At 50.7% G+C, this 18,608-nt stretch overlaps 1 protein-coding gene across 1 annotated transcript; it reads left to right on the forward strand.

Moving 5' to 3' along the window:
• The first annotated feature begins 3,728 nt into the window (after positions 1 to 3,728).
• Positions 3,729 to 17,219, forward strand: HSPB8 (heat shock protein family B (small) member 8). The gene is made up of 3 exons (XM_060170754.1): positions 3,729 to 4,549; positions 10,307 to 10,370; positions 16,211 to 17,219. Exons 1-3 carry the CDS (start codon positions 4,183 to 4,185, stop codon positions 16,368 to 16,370), a joined length of 591 nt encoding a protein of 196 aa, XP_060026737.1. The 5' UTR covers positions 3,729 to 4,182; the 3' UTR covers positions 16,371 to 17,219.
• Positions 17,220 to 18,608: the final 1,389 nt, after the last annotated feature.

Genomic DNA, 18,608 nt, shown 5'->3' on the forward strand with positions numbered 1-18,608 from the left:
GAAGCTAGAGCTTAATAAATAAGCACCACCTGCATGGGATTGGGAGGGTATCGACTTGCTAAGGGAGCGACCACGTGGGTTGTTTTTAATTTTATTTATTAATCACGTGTTTGTATGGGTGTGCAGCAGAAGAAGGGCTTGAAGTTCAGACACACCTGGGTTCGGAGCCCACAAGCTGGTGGCCTTGGGCAAGTTACATCATGCCTTGAGCCTCAGTTTCCTCATCAGTACAACTGGGGTGATGATAGTACAAACCGCAGGGCAGAGGGCTGTTGTAAAGACTGAGTAAAAACATGCTTGGAGAGCATTCAGCTGGGTGCCTGGCACCTTCTAGGCACTCCGGAAATTTCAGTCAATATTCCAGTGCTGTCAGTGTGTGGAGTCTGTCACACGTAGCAAGGCAGTTCAGACGCAGCGAGAATAAGACATGATCTGCTCAGCCGAGATCTCCTGAGCTCCCGTCATGTACCAGGTGCCCTTCTAGGCACAGGGGATGCTGCTGTGAACGAGATAGCCAAGGCTCCTGCTCTCGTGGAGCTGAAGATGCTGGAAATCCCATTACTGTCACCCACAGGGAAGCTGAGAAAAGGAAGGAAAAAAGGCATGATCATCCTTGCCTCCTGTTTGCTGGGGAGTAAGCTGGCTCTGGGGCCACGGAGAGAGGGAACTCTGAGCTGGGTCTTCCTGGGCCTGGAGCCTGAGTGAATCGGGGAGGCTGCCAGAACCCGCCTTCACGCCCAGAGCAAGAGTCCGGAACCCTGGAGTTATAGGGCAAATTTTAGGCAAAAATGACATCCAGAAAGCCATGCCTCAGAGGGCTTCATAGAGCCCCCATTCAGCTCCCACAGACCCCACCCCCATCGTGGCTGTACCTGCAGGTGAAGGGGTAAAGGCTGGGGAGGGAGAGAACCTGGGTTTCTCACAGCAGCGGAAAGAACTTGCACGGCATCAGCCTGGGTCTTCGTCCTGGCGCTACCTGTGCGAATTTAGGCTGCTGTTTCTAGTCCCAGGGCCCCCGTTTCCAGAATGCAGGGTGATGTCACCCTCCCCCTGGGCTGTCTGTCTGAGGATTAATTGTGGCCCTTCCTGTGTGAAAGCTCCAAGAGGATGGCAGCCAAGAGAACCCTTGTTCCAGGACCTGGGGTGTAGCATCGCCCCCTCCCCAGCCCCACCGGGGTCTTTCCTTCCCTGAGAGCCAGCCTGGAGGCCCTTCCCCCCCCACCCCCTGCCCCCCCGCCTCTCCTGGAGCTGACCCCATACTTCACCTGCCACCCGCCCACAGCCTGCAGGGCTTACTGAGCACTCTCCCTGTGTGCTTGCTGACTCCTCTCCAGGCCGCCTGTCAGCAGGGCCAGCAGCTGCCTCCCTGCTCAGCTTCCCGAAACAGAAGGCTGGCCTGACCCAGAAACATAGGGAGCACCCGGGGAGAAAAGGACGACAGGCACGCAGGAGGATCGCCAGACAAGGCCTGGGCAATATTGTCCCATTCTGGTTACTGGGGTCTCCCACATCCCACTGGCTCGAGTTCCAGTCCTCAGCCAGCTGTGTGGCCCGGGGCAGGTGGCTTCACCTCTCTGAACTACAGGGATTCATTGAGGCGATGAATGAAAGTGCTGGACACAGGGCCTGGTACACAGTCAGTGCTCAATCGATGTGAGCAGTGACTACGATTACAAGAGGCAGTACAGCAGAGGGATCAGGAACGAAACTTCTGAGGTTCAAATCCCAGCTCCGCTACTTAATTGGGCATATAGACAGGAGCAAGACACATCCTCTCCCTGTGCCTCAGTTTCCTCATCTGTTAAATGGGGATAATAAAAGTCCCTTCCTCATGGAGTTGTAGGGAGGATTAGCTGAGTTAATACGCATAAATTTAAAGTGCTTAGAAGAGAACCTGCACATGGAAAGTGCCAGATAAATGCTAATGATTGCTGTCGCTATTTTCTAGCTGCACAGCAGTCTCTTCCCTCCTGCCGGCCTGCATGCCGCAATCATCACTGAAATGAGAAGGTAGGTGAGGTCACTGAGCCTGTGTTCCCCACCCCCTCCCCAGGCTTTATGGAAGGGAAGACTGGGAGAAAGGAGAAGCAGCATCTTCTAGACCACACCCACCAGCAGACTCGCGCTTAGGAAGGCGAACACTGCTCCACCCCCAGCCCTGCTCGGAAGCCTCTCCAGCCCCTGCTCAGGTCGCAGGCAGGGCCAGCTTTCTTCTGTGTGTCATGCAGTGAGTCTCCCCATTCCTGGCTCCACACCCAGCCAGCCTCGCCCCGCTGTAATTACAGAGAGAGCTGAGGCCTCGGTGCCCAACGTGACGTCAGCCTGAAGCTTCCAGCACGTTGATCTCACCCCAGTCACTTGGGAGGGAGCGCCTCCATCTTCCCCTCTCGGCCCCAGGAGAAGGCAGCGGGGTCTGCGTCTGTCAGCTCAGCCCAGACTTGCAGGTTCCCACCCGGGCCCTGCCGCCCCCCAGCGGTGTGCACAGGCCACGCTCTGCGCCTCTGTTTCCTCACCTGCAGAATGGGCATGGTGACAGCGCCCACACTGCTGTTGTGAGGGTTTAGGGCGATAACATCTGCAACTGCTCACCGCCGTGGCAGGTACGCAGGGAACAGTAAACAATGGTGGTGGTGTCACCCTCCATACTATTATTTTTAGCAAACTGCCTCATGTGCGCCCTGCTTAATACCAAACCGATATCTCAACCGATGACTCACTGAATTCCTTAACACCCCCCAACCCACCCCAGCCCACGAGGAAGGCAGGGTCCCGACCCTAAGCCCGTAGAGGGGGCATAGCACGCCCCGAACTGCACACCTGCTGGGGACAGAGGAAAGATGAACCCAAGCTCGAGGGGCCTTTAGGCTAAAGGACAATTTACAGACGCATTCTCTGAGCTGCCAGGGAGGGGCAGGGAAGGCTAGAAAATAGGTCCTCTCTGGGCTTGGAATTCCAGACCAGACACTCTGCCTGCATAGAGCACCTTTGGATAATTATCATTATTAACTGTCATCATCATAATAGAAGCTACCATTGGCTAACACTTCCTGTGACAGTGTCCTCACCTGTAGGATCATCGCACTGCTCTCACCTCACGGGACTGTTGGTGAGGATGACGCAAAGCTAATGTTTGTGAAGCGTTTGGAACAGGGCCTGGCATGTAGCAAGCGTCATGTAATTGAGAATCAACATTGAAAATATAAAAGTGATGGTTTGCTAAATAGCTTAAGGAGGATGACCTCATGATACATCCCTGAGGAGGCTACCATTACATCTATTTTACAGGTGGGAAAGCTGACAGCTCAGAGCCACCTGGGGAAGAATGTTACGCCCCTCAGGAGGCAAGCTCTGAGAGCTTGAGGATGCTGGAGGCTTGGAAGGGGGGATTGCAACCCAGGGTCACCTGCCTTCCAATCCACTGGCTCCCGTCTCTCTCCTCCCCTTCCGCGGGTCCCCAGTGGGGAGGCAGGATGCTGCAGGCTCTGGAGAAGGTATTTCAGGAGGGTGATCTGAGCCCTCAGCCAGGCGAGGGTTATTAATAGCCAGGCCTTAGTGCCCCGCTAGGGGCGGGCAGGCTCTGGGGGGAAGGGAGCGGGAGGGAGGGCGGAGCTGAGCCCAGCCGAGCTGGGGGAGGAGAGTCCGGAGAGGCTGGCAGAACTTGGCCGCGAAGGCCCCTCCCAGTCCCCCCGGGAGCCCAGCTGTCCCCTCCGCAGATTCTCCGGGGCTGGTTCATCACCTCTGAATACTCCTGTGACAGGAGGTGCTTGCAGAGCCCGCCTCCAGCCCCAAGCAGGAATAAATAGAAGGCACCCAGCCCAGGAGAAGCAAGAAGTTTCTAGACCTGCGTTCCTGGTTTATTAAGCTCTCCGCTCCACTCAGCGGCTCTGGCTGACAGCCTGGACGGCCTGGGCGGACGGTGGCTGGCTCATCTCCGGTGAGGCCGTGTGGAGAGGGGTCCTTGAGAATTCTGCTGCACTGGCCAAGGGTCGCCTTTGGTGGCTGGAGAGCCTTGCGGGGCTGGGACCCCAGCCTGGTGTGTGCCTCTGTCCTTGGCAGTGGCATTTTCCGAAGCTGAAGAATAACCTTGGAAGGCCAGTGCACCCACATCACCTTGCTGTGTGACCTTGGGCAGGTGGCTCCCTCTCTCTGAGCCTCTGTTTCCCCTCCAGCTCAGCAGCCGCCATGGCTGATGGTCAGATGCCCTTCCCCTGCCATTACACGAGCCGCCGGCGCCGGGACCCCTTCCGGGACTCATCTCTGTCCTCTCGCCTGCTGGACGATGGCTTCGGCATGGACCCCTTCCCCGACGACTTGACTGCCCCTTGGCCCGACTGGGCCCTGCCTCGACTCTCCTCCGCCTGGCCGGGGACCCTGAGGTCGGGCATGGTGCCCCGGGGGCCCTCTGCTGTGGCCAGATTTGGGGTGCCTGCCGAGGGCAGGAGCCCGCCCCCCTTCCCCGGGGAGCCCTGGAAAGTGTGTGTCAATGTGCACAGCTTTAAGCCGGAGGAGCTGATGGTAAAGACCAAGGACGGATACGTGGAGGTGTCTGGTGAGTGGGGGGCAGGAAGGAGAGAAGCCGGGGAGGGGGTGTAGACCTCAGACCTGGAAGAGCCAAGAGAACGCTCCTTTGGAGGGGACGCTGTGGCTGCATGACACAGGTGACTTCAGGGCTCAGGAATGCAGCCCATAAAAGTTCTCTTTACGGAAAAGCTCTCCTCTTCCAGCTCCTGGGGGGAATTTTAACCTGATTCAGCTGCTGGGGGCTTTGGGCGCTGCATCAGCCAGCCAACAGGCAGGGGAATAGAAACCACGTTGCATGTCCTAACAGAGAGAATTTAATGTAAAGAATAAGTTGAGCAGATATAAGAGTAAAAAGCCAAAGAAGAAGTGGGGTTCACGTACCCAAGCATCACGACACAGTCCAGAAGGGGGTGTTTGATGCTGTGTAATGACAGTGTTAGTAACTAGCTCAGGTTTCAAGAGAAACACCTTCCCTTGTCCCAGATGAGGAAACTGAGGCATAATTGTCATTATAAGGCTACGACGTGGTAACCCTGGTCGAGCGCTTACGGTCTCCCAGGCACCGTACTCAGAGCTTTACCTGTGGCATCTCAATGAACACAAGCAGAAGGGGCGGGGCCTGTCTCCTCTTTTTTACAGATGAGGAAACTGAGGCACAGAGAGGTTAAAGTAACCCACCCAAGATCACCAAGGATTCCAACCCTGGCTGTCTGGGAATTGGGAGGCCAGAAGCAAGTTGACAATTTGTTGAGCACCTACCAGGTGCCAAGGGCTACAGCTTTTATATTCCTGCTCTCAAGTAATCTCCACTCCAGCCTTGAGAAGCAGAGGTGGCTAGTCCCATTTTGCAGCTGAGGAGGCTAAGGCCCAGGTGGGCACTCGTCCAAGGTCACGCCGTGAGTTAGCAGCAGGCAGAGTCTGGGCCTGCCCACATCCCAGCGTGGGAGAGGGAATGTTTAGGGAAGAGGAAAGAGGAGATGGACGTTCAGTCCCTGCGAAGCAGGGCAGCAGGGGAAAAGCTTTCTGTCCCTTCCCTCCCAATTAATGTTCCATTAAAAAGCATGTTCCTGGCAGGCTCCACTGGCTGGAAAATCAATAAAAGCCATTGCAAACAGGCTGGGTAGGGACTAGCCCCAGCAGAGCAGTCTTCAGGGGGAGTTTCAAAGGCTCCCAGGGCAGAATTATAAACATCAGAGGCTCCGGAGGGTGTGGTGGGCCAGGCGGCATTCTGGGGCCTTATGTGGGTGGAGGGAGATGGCCAGGGTGCCAGCCGCCTGAAACCATTTCTCTGGGCTTTGTTTTCTTATCCGGAAATTGGGGTTCAAATGGTTACATGGCCTAAGGATTTTTGTCTTAGATGACGCATGTAAAGTGTGTACGTAGTGCCTAGAACACAAGGGATCGGCATTGTTCTGGTGTTACTAGAATATTAAGGCCCCAAGACATACATACCTACATACATACATACATACATAAATGCTAGATGTTCTTTGAGACCCAGGTTCAAATCCCACCACCGCTGTTCAGTCTCTGAATGGATATGGACAAGAAAGTCTTTTCACTGCTCTGAGCCTCGGCTTCCCCATCTGAAGAGTGGAGATCCTAATAATATCCATCTTGCAAGGCTGTAGGGAAGATTAAGTACGTGCAGACGATCCATGATAATAAATGCAGAGTATCTGTAAAATGGAGCTAATACTAGTGTCTGCCTGGCACTCTGCAAACAAGGTGATTATTATCACCGCTCCTCCTGTCTTTGTTTGAATTAGGTTCCAGAGGCTTCCGCCCCAGGGTGGAGGGTGTCCCATGCCCTGTGGCCCCTTCAGGAGAACTCTGTCCAGCCTGGAGAGCTTTTTCCTCTCCATCCTCCTTTCTAGGTGGGGTCTGGCAGCTCCAGGCTGAGATCCCAGCTGAGTACCGTACTAACCCAGAGGCTTCGAGTGGGTCACCTAGCCTCAGCTTCCGCATCTGTAAAATGGGGTCATTGGGGGCTTACACAAGACAAAGACAGACAAAGCCTTTTCAGGTTGAAAATGCCTCACAGCTGTGCACTTAGCAACATCGGCTTGACAGAATCCAAAGCCCCCAAGAATACATACAGAGATTTTTATAACAGGGATTTAAAAACTCAAATCGATTATCAGGGGCTCCGTTTGAACAGCAACTTTCAAGGGACGTGGGAAGTCAGATCAGTCTCCCATCCTACCTCACTTAATGACACACCCATTCTTCCTCAAGCTGTTTGTGCAGGGCACTGTGCTAAACGCAGCCAGATGTTGGTTCACTGGTTCCTCACATGGACTTCCAAGGAAATATGCGTAGGTTTGTTGCACCCATTTTACAGATGAGGAAACTGAGGCCCAGAGAGACTAAGTCACGCGAGATCACTTGCTTCTCCATGGCAAGGTCTGAAATTCAAAGCCAGGCCTGCTTAGGTAGTTCCAAGTCAGGATGGCTGGATCTGCTTCTAATTGAGTGGCCTGGGACAAATCCTACGACCTCTTGGGCCTCAGCTTTACCCTTGGTCTTATGAGGAGTTGGACTAGATCAGTATTTGCCAAATGGTGTGTTTTAAGATATCACTGGGCATCTGATAAATGCAGGTCTCCTCACTGCAGGACTTATCAGAGCATTGAATTTGCTAATGGCGTTTATGAATCTCTGAGAGGTAGCCCTGTCTTATCTGACCACATATGAGTGTCTAGGCCAGGGAAGTGTTTGGAAAATGCTAGACTAGATGGTTTCCATCATGCCTCACATATACCCCTCCCCCACCCTGCAGCCACCAGCCAAGAAATGTTCTCTTCATGGGCCGCTGGCCCAGGCCCTGGCCGAGGAAGGGACTGGAAAGCCAGAGGCTTTATTCCACCCCCTCTCCTGAATCCCAGGGCCTCTGCCTCCCCTGGAAACAGCCCCTTCTTTCTTCAGCTGGGCCGATGGCTTTCCCCGAAGTGCTGATGCTGCTTCTTGGCACCTAAATTTCTCGGTGGCTGTGAGGGACCTCTAGCTTCCCCTGGCCTCCAGATGGGTTCGTTTTTTTGTTTTTTTCATAATAATTGCTTTTTTGTTTACCAACATAAAATATTTCCATGGTAGAAAATGTAGACAGGAAAGCAAAATAAGAAATTAAAAATCAGTCGTAATCCTTAAGCTGCCCCAGTAAATAGATATCCAAATACCATGCAAATTAAGCTTCAGCAGGGGCCTCCTAGCAAAACCCTCTTTCACCCAGCTTAACACCCTCCCCCAAGCCCCCCTTTATGGAGCTGCCTTTGCTTAGAGATCCTCCCCCACAACCCCAGTACCCTATTTTCAGAGCATGGACAGAGAGGTTTAGCTTCCGTGGGTCAGTTTTTTCCCCCAGTATCAAAATAAACCACAAGCATTCACCTTCACATGGTATTTTTACAACTTTCAAAGCAATTCTGTGACTCATTGGCTCCTAGGAAGTTGTTGTCACCGCCATTGTAGAGGAGAAGAGAGATGTGCTGGGAAATGTCAGAGCAGGGACTCCAATCCCCAACCCACATCCCTGCCTTGGAGTCTTTGCTCCAGCATTTCCAAGCTGTGTGACCTGGGGCACATCACTTAACCTCTCTGAACTTCCATTTCCCCATCCACAAAATGGTAATAATAAAAGTACCTGCTTTCTAAGGTACAGTTGATATCGGTAAGGTGCTTAGAACAGTGGCGGACACCAAGGAAGCGCCGCAACATAAGAGCTGGCTGTTATTATTCTCACCATCACCATCATTATCATTTATTATTGCCAGGACAGCAAGTATGCAAAAGGGCTGAGTCAGAGGCACTGGCCTGTCCCCAGGGGAAGCAGGTCTCCGGAGGCCCAGGCTTTGGGAAGGGGACCAGGGGACAGACAGTGTTCCTCTGGCCACAGGCCTGTATCAGAGCTGGTCAGCTGGTGGTCACGGACTTGGCAGGTCAGAATAAACTCTCTGAGCTTCAAGAGGCAGCACGTTGGCAGAATAGTATGTTCTGGTTAGCCAGACACTCCTGTTGAAAAATGAATTCCTGTAAATGTACCTCTTTCCGCCCAGCTGGTGGGAGACTACGTTAATGCAGCCTTTCCTAAGGGAAATTTACAACATACAGAGCAAGCCTTCGAAATTCTAGAACTTGGAATTGATCCTAGGAAGTCATGAGGCCAGGTGTGAAGATCTAGCTACAAGAATGTTCAGTACAGTGAGGTTCTTTCTGATGTCAGAAACCCTCTCAGTGCCCCAAAGCCGGGGATTGGCTAAATGAACTTATATCTCCCCGCAGCCATTAAAAGTCAGGTTGGCAGTGAATATTCGCTATAATATGGAAAAATAATTATAACTCATCAGTAAGAGAGAAAAACAATTTTCAGGTGTAACATACAGTATGATCTCATTTGATAAAACGGGTGATATACGTCTATACTATATAACATGTATGCATCTCTAAGTAACATAGAAAAGTCCGGAACGTATACAAAAATGTGGTTTCCTTGGGGTGATGGAATTATGGAGGGATTTGATTTTTTTTTTCTTTCTTTTCTACATTTTCAAACATACACATGCGTTATCTTAAAATCAGAAAAAATGTTATTAATAAAGGAATAATGAATAATAAAAAGGTAATGGATAATGTAATCACCTATAAATTATCAGCTTAAAATCTTGACTGCAGTAAGACACTATATTACACAAGGTTATTTACAGTCTAGATTCCAAAGCCCCTCAGAAGGATGTCCGCGGGTAAGTGAGGGTTCTTGGCCCTGGAATGTGGCGTCACAAGTAAGGAACGAGTAATAATAGGAGCTGATGGCTCTGCCAGGCGCTAATCCGATTTGTTTAACGAGAAATTAGAGATACTCTCTCCATTTAAAAAAAAAAAAAAGCGGGGATGGCCAACGGGCTCAGAATTTGTTACATAAATTGCAGACGACAGCCAGTTTGCGCCTAAGCCTTCTTGTAATTTCATATTTTTCCTTCCTAAGGAAAGAAAAATAGCCCTCGCCTGCCAGCCTGGAGGAGGAGGGGTGGGTGGAATTTCACATCCATGGCGACTAATGTGTCATTTCTCAGGAAAGCCCCCTTAGGGTGTTGTTTTCTTTTAGCAGGTTGAAGCATTATTTCCAGGCAGTTCTTTCAGGACTCAGTACAGATAATGGGGCCCAAATAACTAACTGGAAGCTGGAACAGGCGGAGGGGCATCGGACCCCAGCCCTTGGCTTCGATTCCAAGAGTTGGTTCTGAGACTGGGGCTGCCATGCACTTGCTGGGTGCCCTTAGACCCATGGGCCTCAGTTTTCGCATCGGTAACTGAGGGAGAAAGAGGCCCATCCTCAGAGCTGGGAAAGGGCTCTGTGCATTATAAAGCCAGCTGGGTGGCAAACTAGCCCCACTTTTTTCCTCTCACCCATTCTGGGATGTTGGCCTCAGGGGTCTCCTGGCTGGTTAGGAGAGAGGGGTGAGACGCAAGGCTTCGAAGATGCCGTGCCACATCTTAGAAGACAGGAGACAGACTGTGATTTCCCACGTCTAACGCATAATCATCTACAAACCACGGTCAAGGCCTCCCGACCTGCCTGTTGTCTTACTGCATCTTCACAACAGCCTGGGAGGTAGTATCAAGTGGGTCCACTTAGCGGATGAGGGACCAGAGGCTCAGACAACCAGAGCCTCTAGACCAAGCCCCGAGCCACACAGCGAGGCCGGGGCAGGTTTTACCTCTGAGCCTGCGTCCTGAATGATGCCCGAGGGACATAGCTGCTGACACACGGCTTTCTTCTCCCTTCCAGGTAAACATGAAGAGAAGCAGCAAGAAGGTGGCATTGTTTCCAAGAACTTCACAAAGAAAATCCAGTAAGTAACCTGGCAGTTGGATTTCAGGGTAGGATTGGAGTGGAAGTGGGGATGCCTGGGGTCTGCGATCTGGGGTCTCTCCCTCTTGGGCATCTCTACTTCAAGATACACACCCCTGCCCCCAGGGCAGGGAATTGAACCCTTGCACCTAAAGGGGAGAAGGTATCACAGCAAACGTGCAATAGGTTCCCAGAAAGGGCGGCACGTAGGTTGTGCCAAGTCATCTGCTCAGTGCCCCGGGGGGTGGGATTAACAATCTCATTCTGTAGATGAAGAATCCGAGAATAGGAAAGGCGAAGTGACTTGTCCACAATTCCATGTAAATTGGGGCGCTCACCCACGCATGTGATATGATGCCCCAAATTCCCCAATAGAATCTTTCGAAGGCTGCTTGCTCTAAGTCTCCCATGGCCAGGAGAATGCGCGCCTTCCCTAAAGCATCCACACGAATTAGGCTGGAAGGTGTCCTGCTGTCATCACTACTCACCACTTAGAGGGGTCTTCAGGCTGAGAGATTGAGACAAAGGAAAGGCCAGTTTTGCTGAGGGGAGTGAGAAGGGCTGAGGCAGGGGGTGGGGTGGGGGGGATTATGCGAGCAGCAGAAAGACCAGCAGACCGAGCCAATGAGTCAAAGCCACCCTGAGGCCCCGATGGCAACAACTGTAGGCAGAAGAGACTCACCTTCCCCCTAATCAGCGTCCTTCCGCTATGTGCACTTCTCGGTCCGAAGTCTTTTCCCAGTCCCATTTCGCCTTTGCAGCAAAGGTATGCCGTGGGGAAAGGAGACATTACCCTCCTTGTATTATGGGGAAACGAAATCTCCCAGAAGTGAAGGGACATACCCAAGGTCCTTAAAATTAGCATCTAGAACAGCCCAAACAGACCTTTGAACTCTGAGTTCACCGTGTTCATTCCTTGAGCAAGGAATGCCCTTTCCTCACCTGTGAAAGGGATGGATGCTGAAAAGGACATGAGATCATTGCACTGTGATGGGCGCACAGCAGGTCCCCATAAGTGGTGGTTTGTTGTTACTATTATTGTTGTTGTTACTGCATCTTAACTCCTCCCCTCGCCCTGGCAAAGATACCCTGTGTCTGGAGAGATTGCACAAACCGAATTCTGAGGCTGCTTTCAGCTTTAGGATTCTGTAGTCCTGTCTCTCCTGCCATGTGCCCATTCCTAACCCACCGGGTGCCTCTGGAGTACTTCAAAGGCTGCAGCCACTTCCTGATAAGGCAAACGCCAAACTGTTCTTCTCCGCCATCCCTGGCTCACCTGCCATCCCCAAGACCCACACCTTTCCCTAGTACCGCAGCCAGCCGGAACAAATGTTGCTGATGGGGGAGAGATGAGGGAGAGAGGGAGGGAGGGGGCTGATGTTTCTTTCTTTCTTTCTTTCTTTTTAATAAATAATTTATTTATTATTTTTGGCTGCACGCGGGCTTTCTCTAGTTGTGGCGAGCGGGGGCTACTCTTTGTTGTGGTGCGCGGGCTTCTCATTGCGGTGGCTTCTCTTGTTGCGGAGCACGGGCTCTAGGCGCGCGGGCTTCAGTAGTTGTGGCTTGCAGTCTTCCACAGTTGCGGCTCCTGGGTTCTAGAGCGCAGGCTCAGTAGTTGTGGCGCACGGGCTTCGTTGCTCCATGGCATGTGGGATCTTCCCGGACCAGGGCTTGAACCCCTGTCCCCTGTATTGGCAGGCGGATTCTTAACCACTGCGCCACGAGGGAAGCCCTGATGTTTCTTTTAAGAGACTGAAATAAGGTCTCAGGATGGAGTCACAGGCAGGGCAGAGCTGTGAAAGGGACTATACCGGAAAGGAGTCAGCAAATTCATCATCTCTAAAAGACAGCCATTTCCATGGATCTCACCATCTCCGAGGCCTCCGGGAAGACAGCTTGCTGGGAGTTACTTGACCAGATAGAAGTGCCTAAAGCTGCTGGAGGCTCGGCAGCTGGGCTGGGCTGCTTGTTAGGACACTGGACTGACATGGCCAGGAGCCCCCCAGAGGCTCTCCTTAGTCAACCAGTCATCCCAACGCTGTCCCTGGACCCTCCAAGCCTCCCCGCATTCCAGAGACTAAAGGGCCCCCAGGACCCTCCTCCATCACTTGGGCATGGATCCGTCCATTCTGGTTGGTCCAGCTGTGCCAGTTGTTAAATATTTTTGAACCTCGCCTCTGCGTGTAGCGAGTCCCAGCTCCATGACTGAGTGGGTGACTTGCAGCAAAATGCTGAACTGCTCTGAACTTCTGTTCCTGTATCCCTCCTTCCCTCAGGATGGGGAATGAGAGGATGTGTACAGACTCAGCGCCCAGCCCATGGGAATTAAAATTATTAAAGATTCCACAAGGCTGGAATCACACAAGAGCAGCTGGGACTTCTGGGACCTCCTGGCTCTGCCCAGACTCCAGACACCAAGCAGTGGGACTGGGGTCTGGGATGGCTTTAGCCCCATCTCAGAGGTCTCATTGCCTCTCCCAGGAAAAGCTCCAGTCACTAGAGGCCAGGGAAGCTCCTTCAGCCAGGCTGAGATCCTTCCTTGGAGATATAGCCAGGCTGAGATCCTTCCTTGGAGATATAGCCAGGCTGAGATCCTTCCTTGGAGATATCCTCCCAGACAGGATGCTCCAGCCGTTTGCCTCAGCCACGGCTAGGAATTCTTCTCAACACATCCATCCCCATGTGAAAGACCCTGTTTTGACTGGATGAGGGAGAGAGGGAGAGGTCTTGGAATTTGCCAGTCAGGTTGGGTGCAGGGCAAAGCCTGGAGATGGGGGCTTTTCCACACCCAGCTGGAGTGAGAGGCCAGGGGATGCCGGAAGTCATCAATGGAGGATGCCCAGAACCGAAGCAGACGTGAGTGTCTTTGCTCCACGTCTTCCGCGGTGTCTGTCTGATCTGCCGTTTAGTGACCCTGGTGGTATGTCAGGAGTCATGTTAAAAGATGGAGAGTTTTAATTTTGTCTCATCTTTAAAAGGATGCTATAACCATAAGCAAGATGAAAAGATAACCCTCGGAATGGGAGAAAATATTTGCAAGTGAAGCAACTGACAAAGGATTAATCTCCAAAGTTTACAAGCAGCTCATGCAGCTCAATATCAAAAAAACAAACAACCCAATCCAAAAATGGGCAGAAGACCTAGATAGGCATTTCTCCAAAGAAGATATACAGAGTGCCAACAAACACATGAAAGGATGCTCAACATCACTAATCATTAGAGAAATGCAAATCAAAGCTACAATGAGATATCATCTCACCTCAGTCAGAATGGCCATCATCAAAAAAGTCTACAAACAATAAAAGCTGGAGAGGGTGTGGAGAAGAGGGAACACTCTTGCACTATTGGTGGGAATGTAAATTGGTACAGCCACTGTGGAGAACAGTATGGAGGTTCCTTCAAAAACTAAAAACAGAACTACCATATGACCCAGCAATCCCACTACTGGGCACATACCCTGAGAAAACCATAATTCAAAAAGAGTCATGTACCACAGTGTTCACTGCAGCTTTATTTACAATAGCCAGGACATGGAAGCAACCCAAGTGTCCATCGACAGATGAATGGATAAAGAAGATGTGGCACATATATATAATGGGATATTACTCAGCCATAAAAAGAAGTGAAATTGAGTTATTTGTAGTGAGGTGGATGGACCTAGAGTCTGTTATACAGAATGAAGTAAGTCAGAAAGAGAAAGACAAATACTGTATGCTGACACATATATATGGAATCTAAGGGAAAATAAAGGTTCTGAAGAACCTAGGGACAGGACAGGAATAAAGACGCAGATGTAGAGAATGGACCTGAGGACACGGGGAGGGGGAAGGGTAAGCTGGGATGAAGTGAGAGAGTGGCATGGACATATATACACTACCAAACGTAAAATAGATAGCTAGTGGGAAGCAGCCGCATGGCACAGGGAGATCAGCTCGGTGCTTTGTGACCACCTAGAGGGGTGGGATAGGGAGGGTGAGAGGGAGACGCAAGAGGGAGGAGATATGGGGATATATGTATACGTATAGCTGATTCACTTTGTTATACAGCAGAAACTAACACACGACTGTAAAGCAATTGTACTCCAGTAAAGATGTTAAAAAAAAAAAGGATGCTATAGAGTAGGTATCATTAAGCTTACCTTGTGGATGAGAAAACTGAGGCTCAGAGGATGATGGGACTCGGCTAAGGTCACATAACCAATAATGAGCCGGTCTGGGACTTGACCACAGGTGTCTCCACCTTCCAGGCCCACGACCTTCCTGTTCGGTTAGGGGAAACCAAATGAGTGCTTCACGAACCATCTTCAACTAGTTTTTGCCTTCTGTGCTTACGTTCCCATACTATTACTTGCTCACGGCTTTTTTTCTTTTCGATCAACTCGCTTTTGATAAGGTTCAATTCTCATCAGTCAAACGTTCGCTGAAGAAGGCAATTGTAAAATAAATCCAACGGAAGCAAAATGTGGTTAAATTCTAACTAGGCCATGTTACCTGCCTGAAGGTCTAAGTCATAGATTAGCTCTTTCTTTGTTAAAAGAGAGAAAATAGCAAGAGATAGAGGCCAAGGTGTTACAGGCATGTTAACACAGAGCTGAGACTTCCCCTTAGATGTGAATGAAAGATCTGCAAGAGGGTTGAGGAGGAATAGCTCTCCCACCACGTGTTTCAATATAGAGGTCACCCGGTGAGAGCCCTTGAACAAGTCTCTCCCCATCTCGGGGCCTCAGTTTCCTCGTGTGTAACACGGGAGCATCGTCCTGGACAGTCGAGATCCTTTCGGGCTCCGACAGTTCATGGGTCAGTGCCTGTGCTAAAATCGTCGCAGCTGTCAAGATGCTCACTTGTACAGCCGATGACTTCAGTAACAACGTAGAAGGTGAGGCTGACTGAGCACTTCCTGTATGCCAGGCACGGTGCTAAGCCCTTTGCTTCCATCATCCTACATAATTCTCACACCACCCTAAGAGATAGATGCTATTTTTAACCCCCTTTTCCTATAAGGAAATAAGTTCAGAGAGGCAGGATCACTAGCCCAAGGTCGCACAGTCAGGAAGAACCAGGATTTGAACTCACGTTTGCCCGCCTGCAAAGTCCATGCTTGTGGACCATGGCTGCCCTGTCATATTGTCCCAGGTGTTCTGTGGGTTGGCGTACAAAGGGTTAAATGGAGTCAGCTCATCCCCAGCCCAGAGAGGGAGGTCCAAACTCCTGGCCTTGTCTCTACTTCAGACGTTTGGCTTGGCAACTGCGCAAGTTCCCTTTCTCTTCCGTCCTTCCCTGCAGGCCCCTTGGTAATCTCCGTGGCTCAATTTGGCAGGAGTCTCCCTGGTAGAGGAAGTTCATGTGGCTACAGGTGGCTGTTCACAGCAAAAAACTCCCCAACCCCTCCAGGAAGGGTCCTTCTGCCCATGACCAGAATGGGCTCACCTTACTTCCTGGGTCTTTCATCAAGACCCCTGCATTTACAATAGTCAGAGCCAGCCTGGACCGGTGATCTATGGGGATTGAACCTTCTGGCTTTCCCTACCGTGGACCTTTTTTCAAAAGTCTGGTGCCTGGGGAGACAGGGGAGCATCATAATAAGCTACTCTGAGTTCGGAGACCGGGATTCCAATTCTGTTCCCCTCTGCTGCTTGCCGGCTGTGTGACCTTGGGCAAATCAGTTCACCTCTCTGATCTCAGTCTCCGCATCTATAAATTGGGGATAGTAGTGGAACTTGCCTGCTGGGATTATTATCAAAATAATAATCCCACCAGGCAATATTGAAAATATTTTCTTTCAAATGAAATGAGAATGTTTGGCTATATTAAAGATAATAAATGAATCGTGTGTTTCTCCTAGGCTTCCTGCAGAGGTGGATCCTGTGACAGTATTCGCCTCGCTTTCCCCAGAAGGCCTGCTGATCATCGAAGCCCCCCAGATCCCCCCTTACTCACCATTTGGAGAGAGCAGTTTCAACAATGAGCTTCCCCAAGACAGCCAGGAAGTCACTTGTACCTGAGACCCCAGTCTTGGCCCTTCCTTGTTCCCTCCCCAACCCCTGGGCTTCTTTGATTCCAGGATACATTACTTTAGCTGAACTCGTAGATTTAGTGCGACTGAAATGTTGGGGGTCAGGGTGGATTGACCAGATTCCCTGGAGAGTGTAATAGTAGGTTTTTCCGCAAGATGGCGCAATTGGCAGGTCGTGTTCCGCTGCTTTAGGCCAAGCTGCTGGGAGTTTTTCTTTCTTTACCTTTTCTATCGTGATGAAAATGTTGCACATTCTACAGCTGCAAAACAAATAAAAGGGGACATAACATTTCACATTGTATCTTACCTTGCAGCTAATGCAAGAGTTGCTTTTCTCTGGGGACCTCCCCATCACCCAGGTTCCCATTCTGGGCTCCCAGTGTCCATGCCTGCCTCAGGGTTTGGTTGACGGAGCCCAGAAGCTCACCCTGCTGTGTTTCTGAAGACCTGGTTTACACAGGCTTATAGACAGGTCTTACATCCCCATATGGGATTTATCCAACAACCACATGAAAACAAACAGTGCCTTCCGCCCTCCACCCAGGCATTTATAGCATGTTCCCAAGCTGGCACTCCCCAAGGACTCTGGAAGCCCCTTAGTTTATTCTCTGGCTAAAGTCCCCCCTTTCTTGTGTCTCCTATGTCCAAGTCGGGATTTTTACAGAGGGGGCTGTCTCCAGACAGCTCCACCAGGAACCAAGCAAAGGCCAGACTGCCTGTCAGGCAGACTCGTGGTACTGTGTCTATGGGTGGGACATGTGTGTCATTGTTATTTGAATTGTGCTGTTTAGGGGAAAATAACAGTAAATAATAATAATAATAAAGGAGCTTGTTCTTAGCTTCGTGTGTTGTTTTGATGGGAACTAAATGCGGTACCACTTAGATATGCCACATCTATTAGGGATGCTTGTGGCAGCAAATAATAATGCCCAATGCATAGTGGCTTAAATGACATAAATATCTGTCTAACTTTACAAGAAGTTTAGATATGAGTGATTTCGGGGTTACTTTTTCAGCTGTTATGCCACCAAGAACCCAGAGTCTTTCTATCGTTTTCCTTTGCCGTCTCTGACAAGTCTACAAGTTCTGTCTTCATGTTTGCAAGATGGATGCAGCAGCTCCAAGCATCTCAGCCTCATATGACAATGTATAGGAAGAGAAGGCAAGGGTAAAAAAGTCTTTTTGTCTGAATTTCTCTTTTATCGGTAACATCTTTCCCAGAAGCTCTCAGCAGATTTCTTTCTTTTATTTCATGGACCAAAACTGGGTCACATGTGTATGCTGCAGCCAATCGCTGGCAAAGGGAAAGGGATGCCGTGTTGGGCTAAGATCAATATTGATTTGTCCTTTGAGGCCAGGAACATTGCTGCCTGAAAAAACAAGGTTCTGTCAGGAAGGAGAAAAGGGGCAATCAACAATTGAGGGATGCCCCACACTGATGCTGCCAGGAGCCCAGAACCCTGAAAGTAGGGTGGTGGGGAGCAGGGAGGCTACCAGGGTGCACCAGTCAGAACTGTTTCTGTGCTGAGTGCTGGGAAACCCCACTCGAACCGATTTAAGCAAAAAGGGGTGTTTATTGGGCACAGCTGTGAAGTCCAGGTTAAACGCTGCTTTCAGATCTCTAATGATGTTAATAGAACTGTTTGTCGCTTGGTCCTGCGGTGTCGGCTCCATCCCCAGTCTCCCTGTTGCCTCCCATGTCCCCTGCCCCTTTTCTTCTGTGTCCCCACGTCCTCTCAAGTAGTCACAAGACAGCTGCGATCACTACAGCCCCACAGCCCCACAGCCCCACATTCCAGTCCCCAGCGAGAAAAGCCACTCTTTTCTCATCGCTTCTGCTGGGAGTCATTCTTATTGGACCAGCTTGGGTCACATGACCATCCCTGAGCTAAGCACAGCCCAGGAAATCAGTGCTTTGATTGGTAAGGCCTGGGTCACATGCTCCATCCCTGGAGCCACTCTCACTTAAGCTTCACGTTAGCCCAGGAGGTAGATGTCCGATTTTACGGTGGAGAAGCTGCATCTCCGGGAAGTGGCTCAGGTAAGTCCCATGGTGATGGTAGAACTTGAACCTAGACGTTTGCTTCCGGAAGAGTTAATGAGTTGCTGAGCTTCTTTTTAAGAGCACCTCCAAACCCCGAAATGACAGCAGGAGTCAGTGACCACTTCCTGAGCACCTACTTATTTTGGTCCCATGCTGGGAGCCAAGCATATAGCAAACAGTTAG

The sequence above is a fragment of the Lagenorhynchus albirostris genome, chromosome 14, assembly GCF_949774975.1.
Source record: "Lagenorhynchus albirostris chromosome 14, mLagAlb1.1, whole genome shotgun sequence".
NCBI classification, from domain to species: Eukaryota; Metazoa; Chordata; class Mammalia; order Artiodactyla; family Delphinidae; genus Lagenorhynchus; species Lagenorhynchus albirostris.

Excerpts from the sequence above, each read along its gene's own strand:
- HSPB8 (XM_060170754.1), top strand. The coding sequence starts at position 4,183 with ATGGCTGATGGTCAGATGCCCTTCCCCTGCCATTACACGAGCCGCCGG. Across the intron at positions 4,550-10,306 it reads CGGATACGTGGAGGTGTCTG|GTAAACATGAAGAGAAGCAG; the intron begins GTGAGTGGGGGG and ends TCTCCCTTCCAG. Across the intron at positions 10,371-16,210 it reads AACTTCACAAAGAAAATCCA|GCTTCCTGCAGAGGTGGATC; the intron begins GTAAGTAACCTG and ends TGTTTCTCCTAG.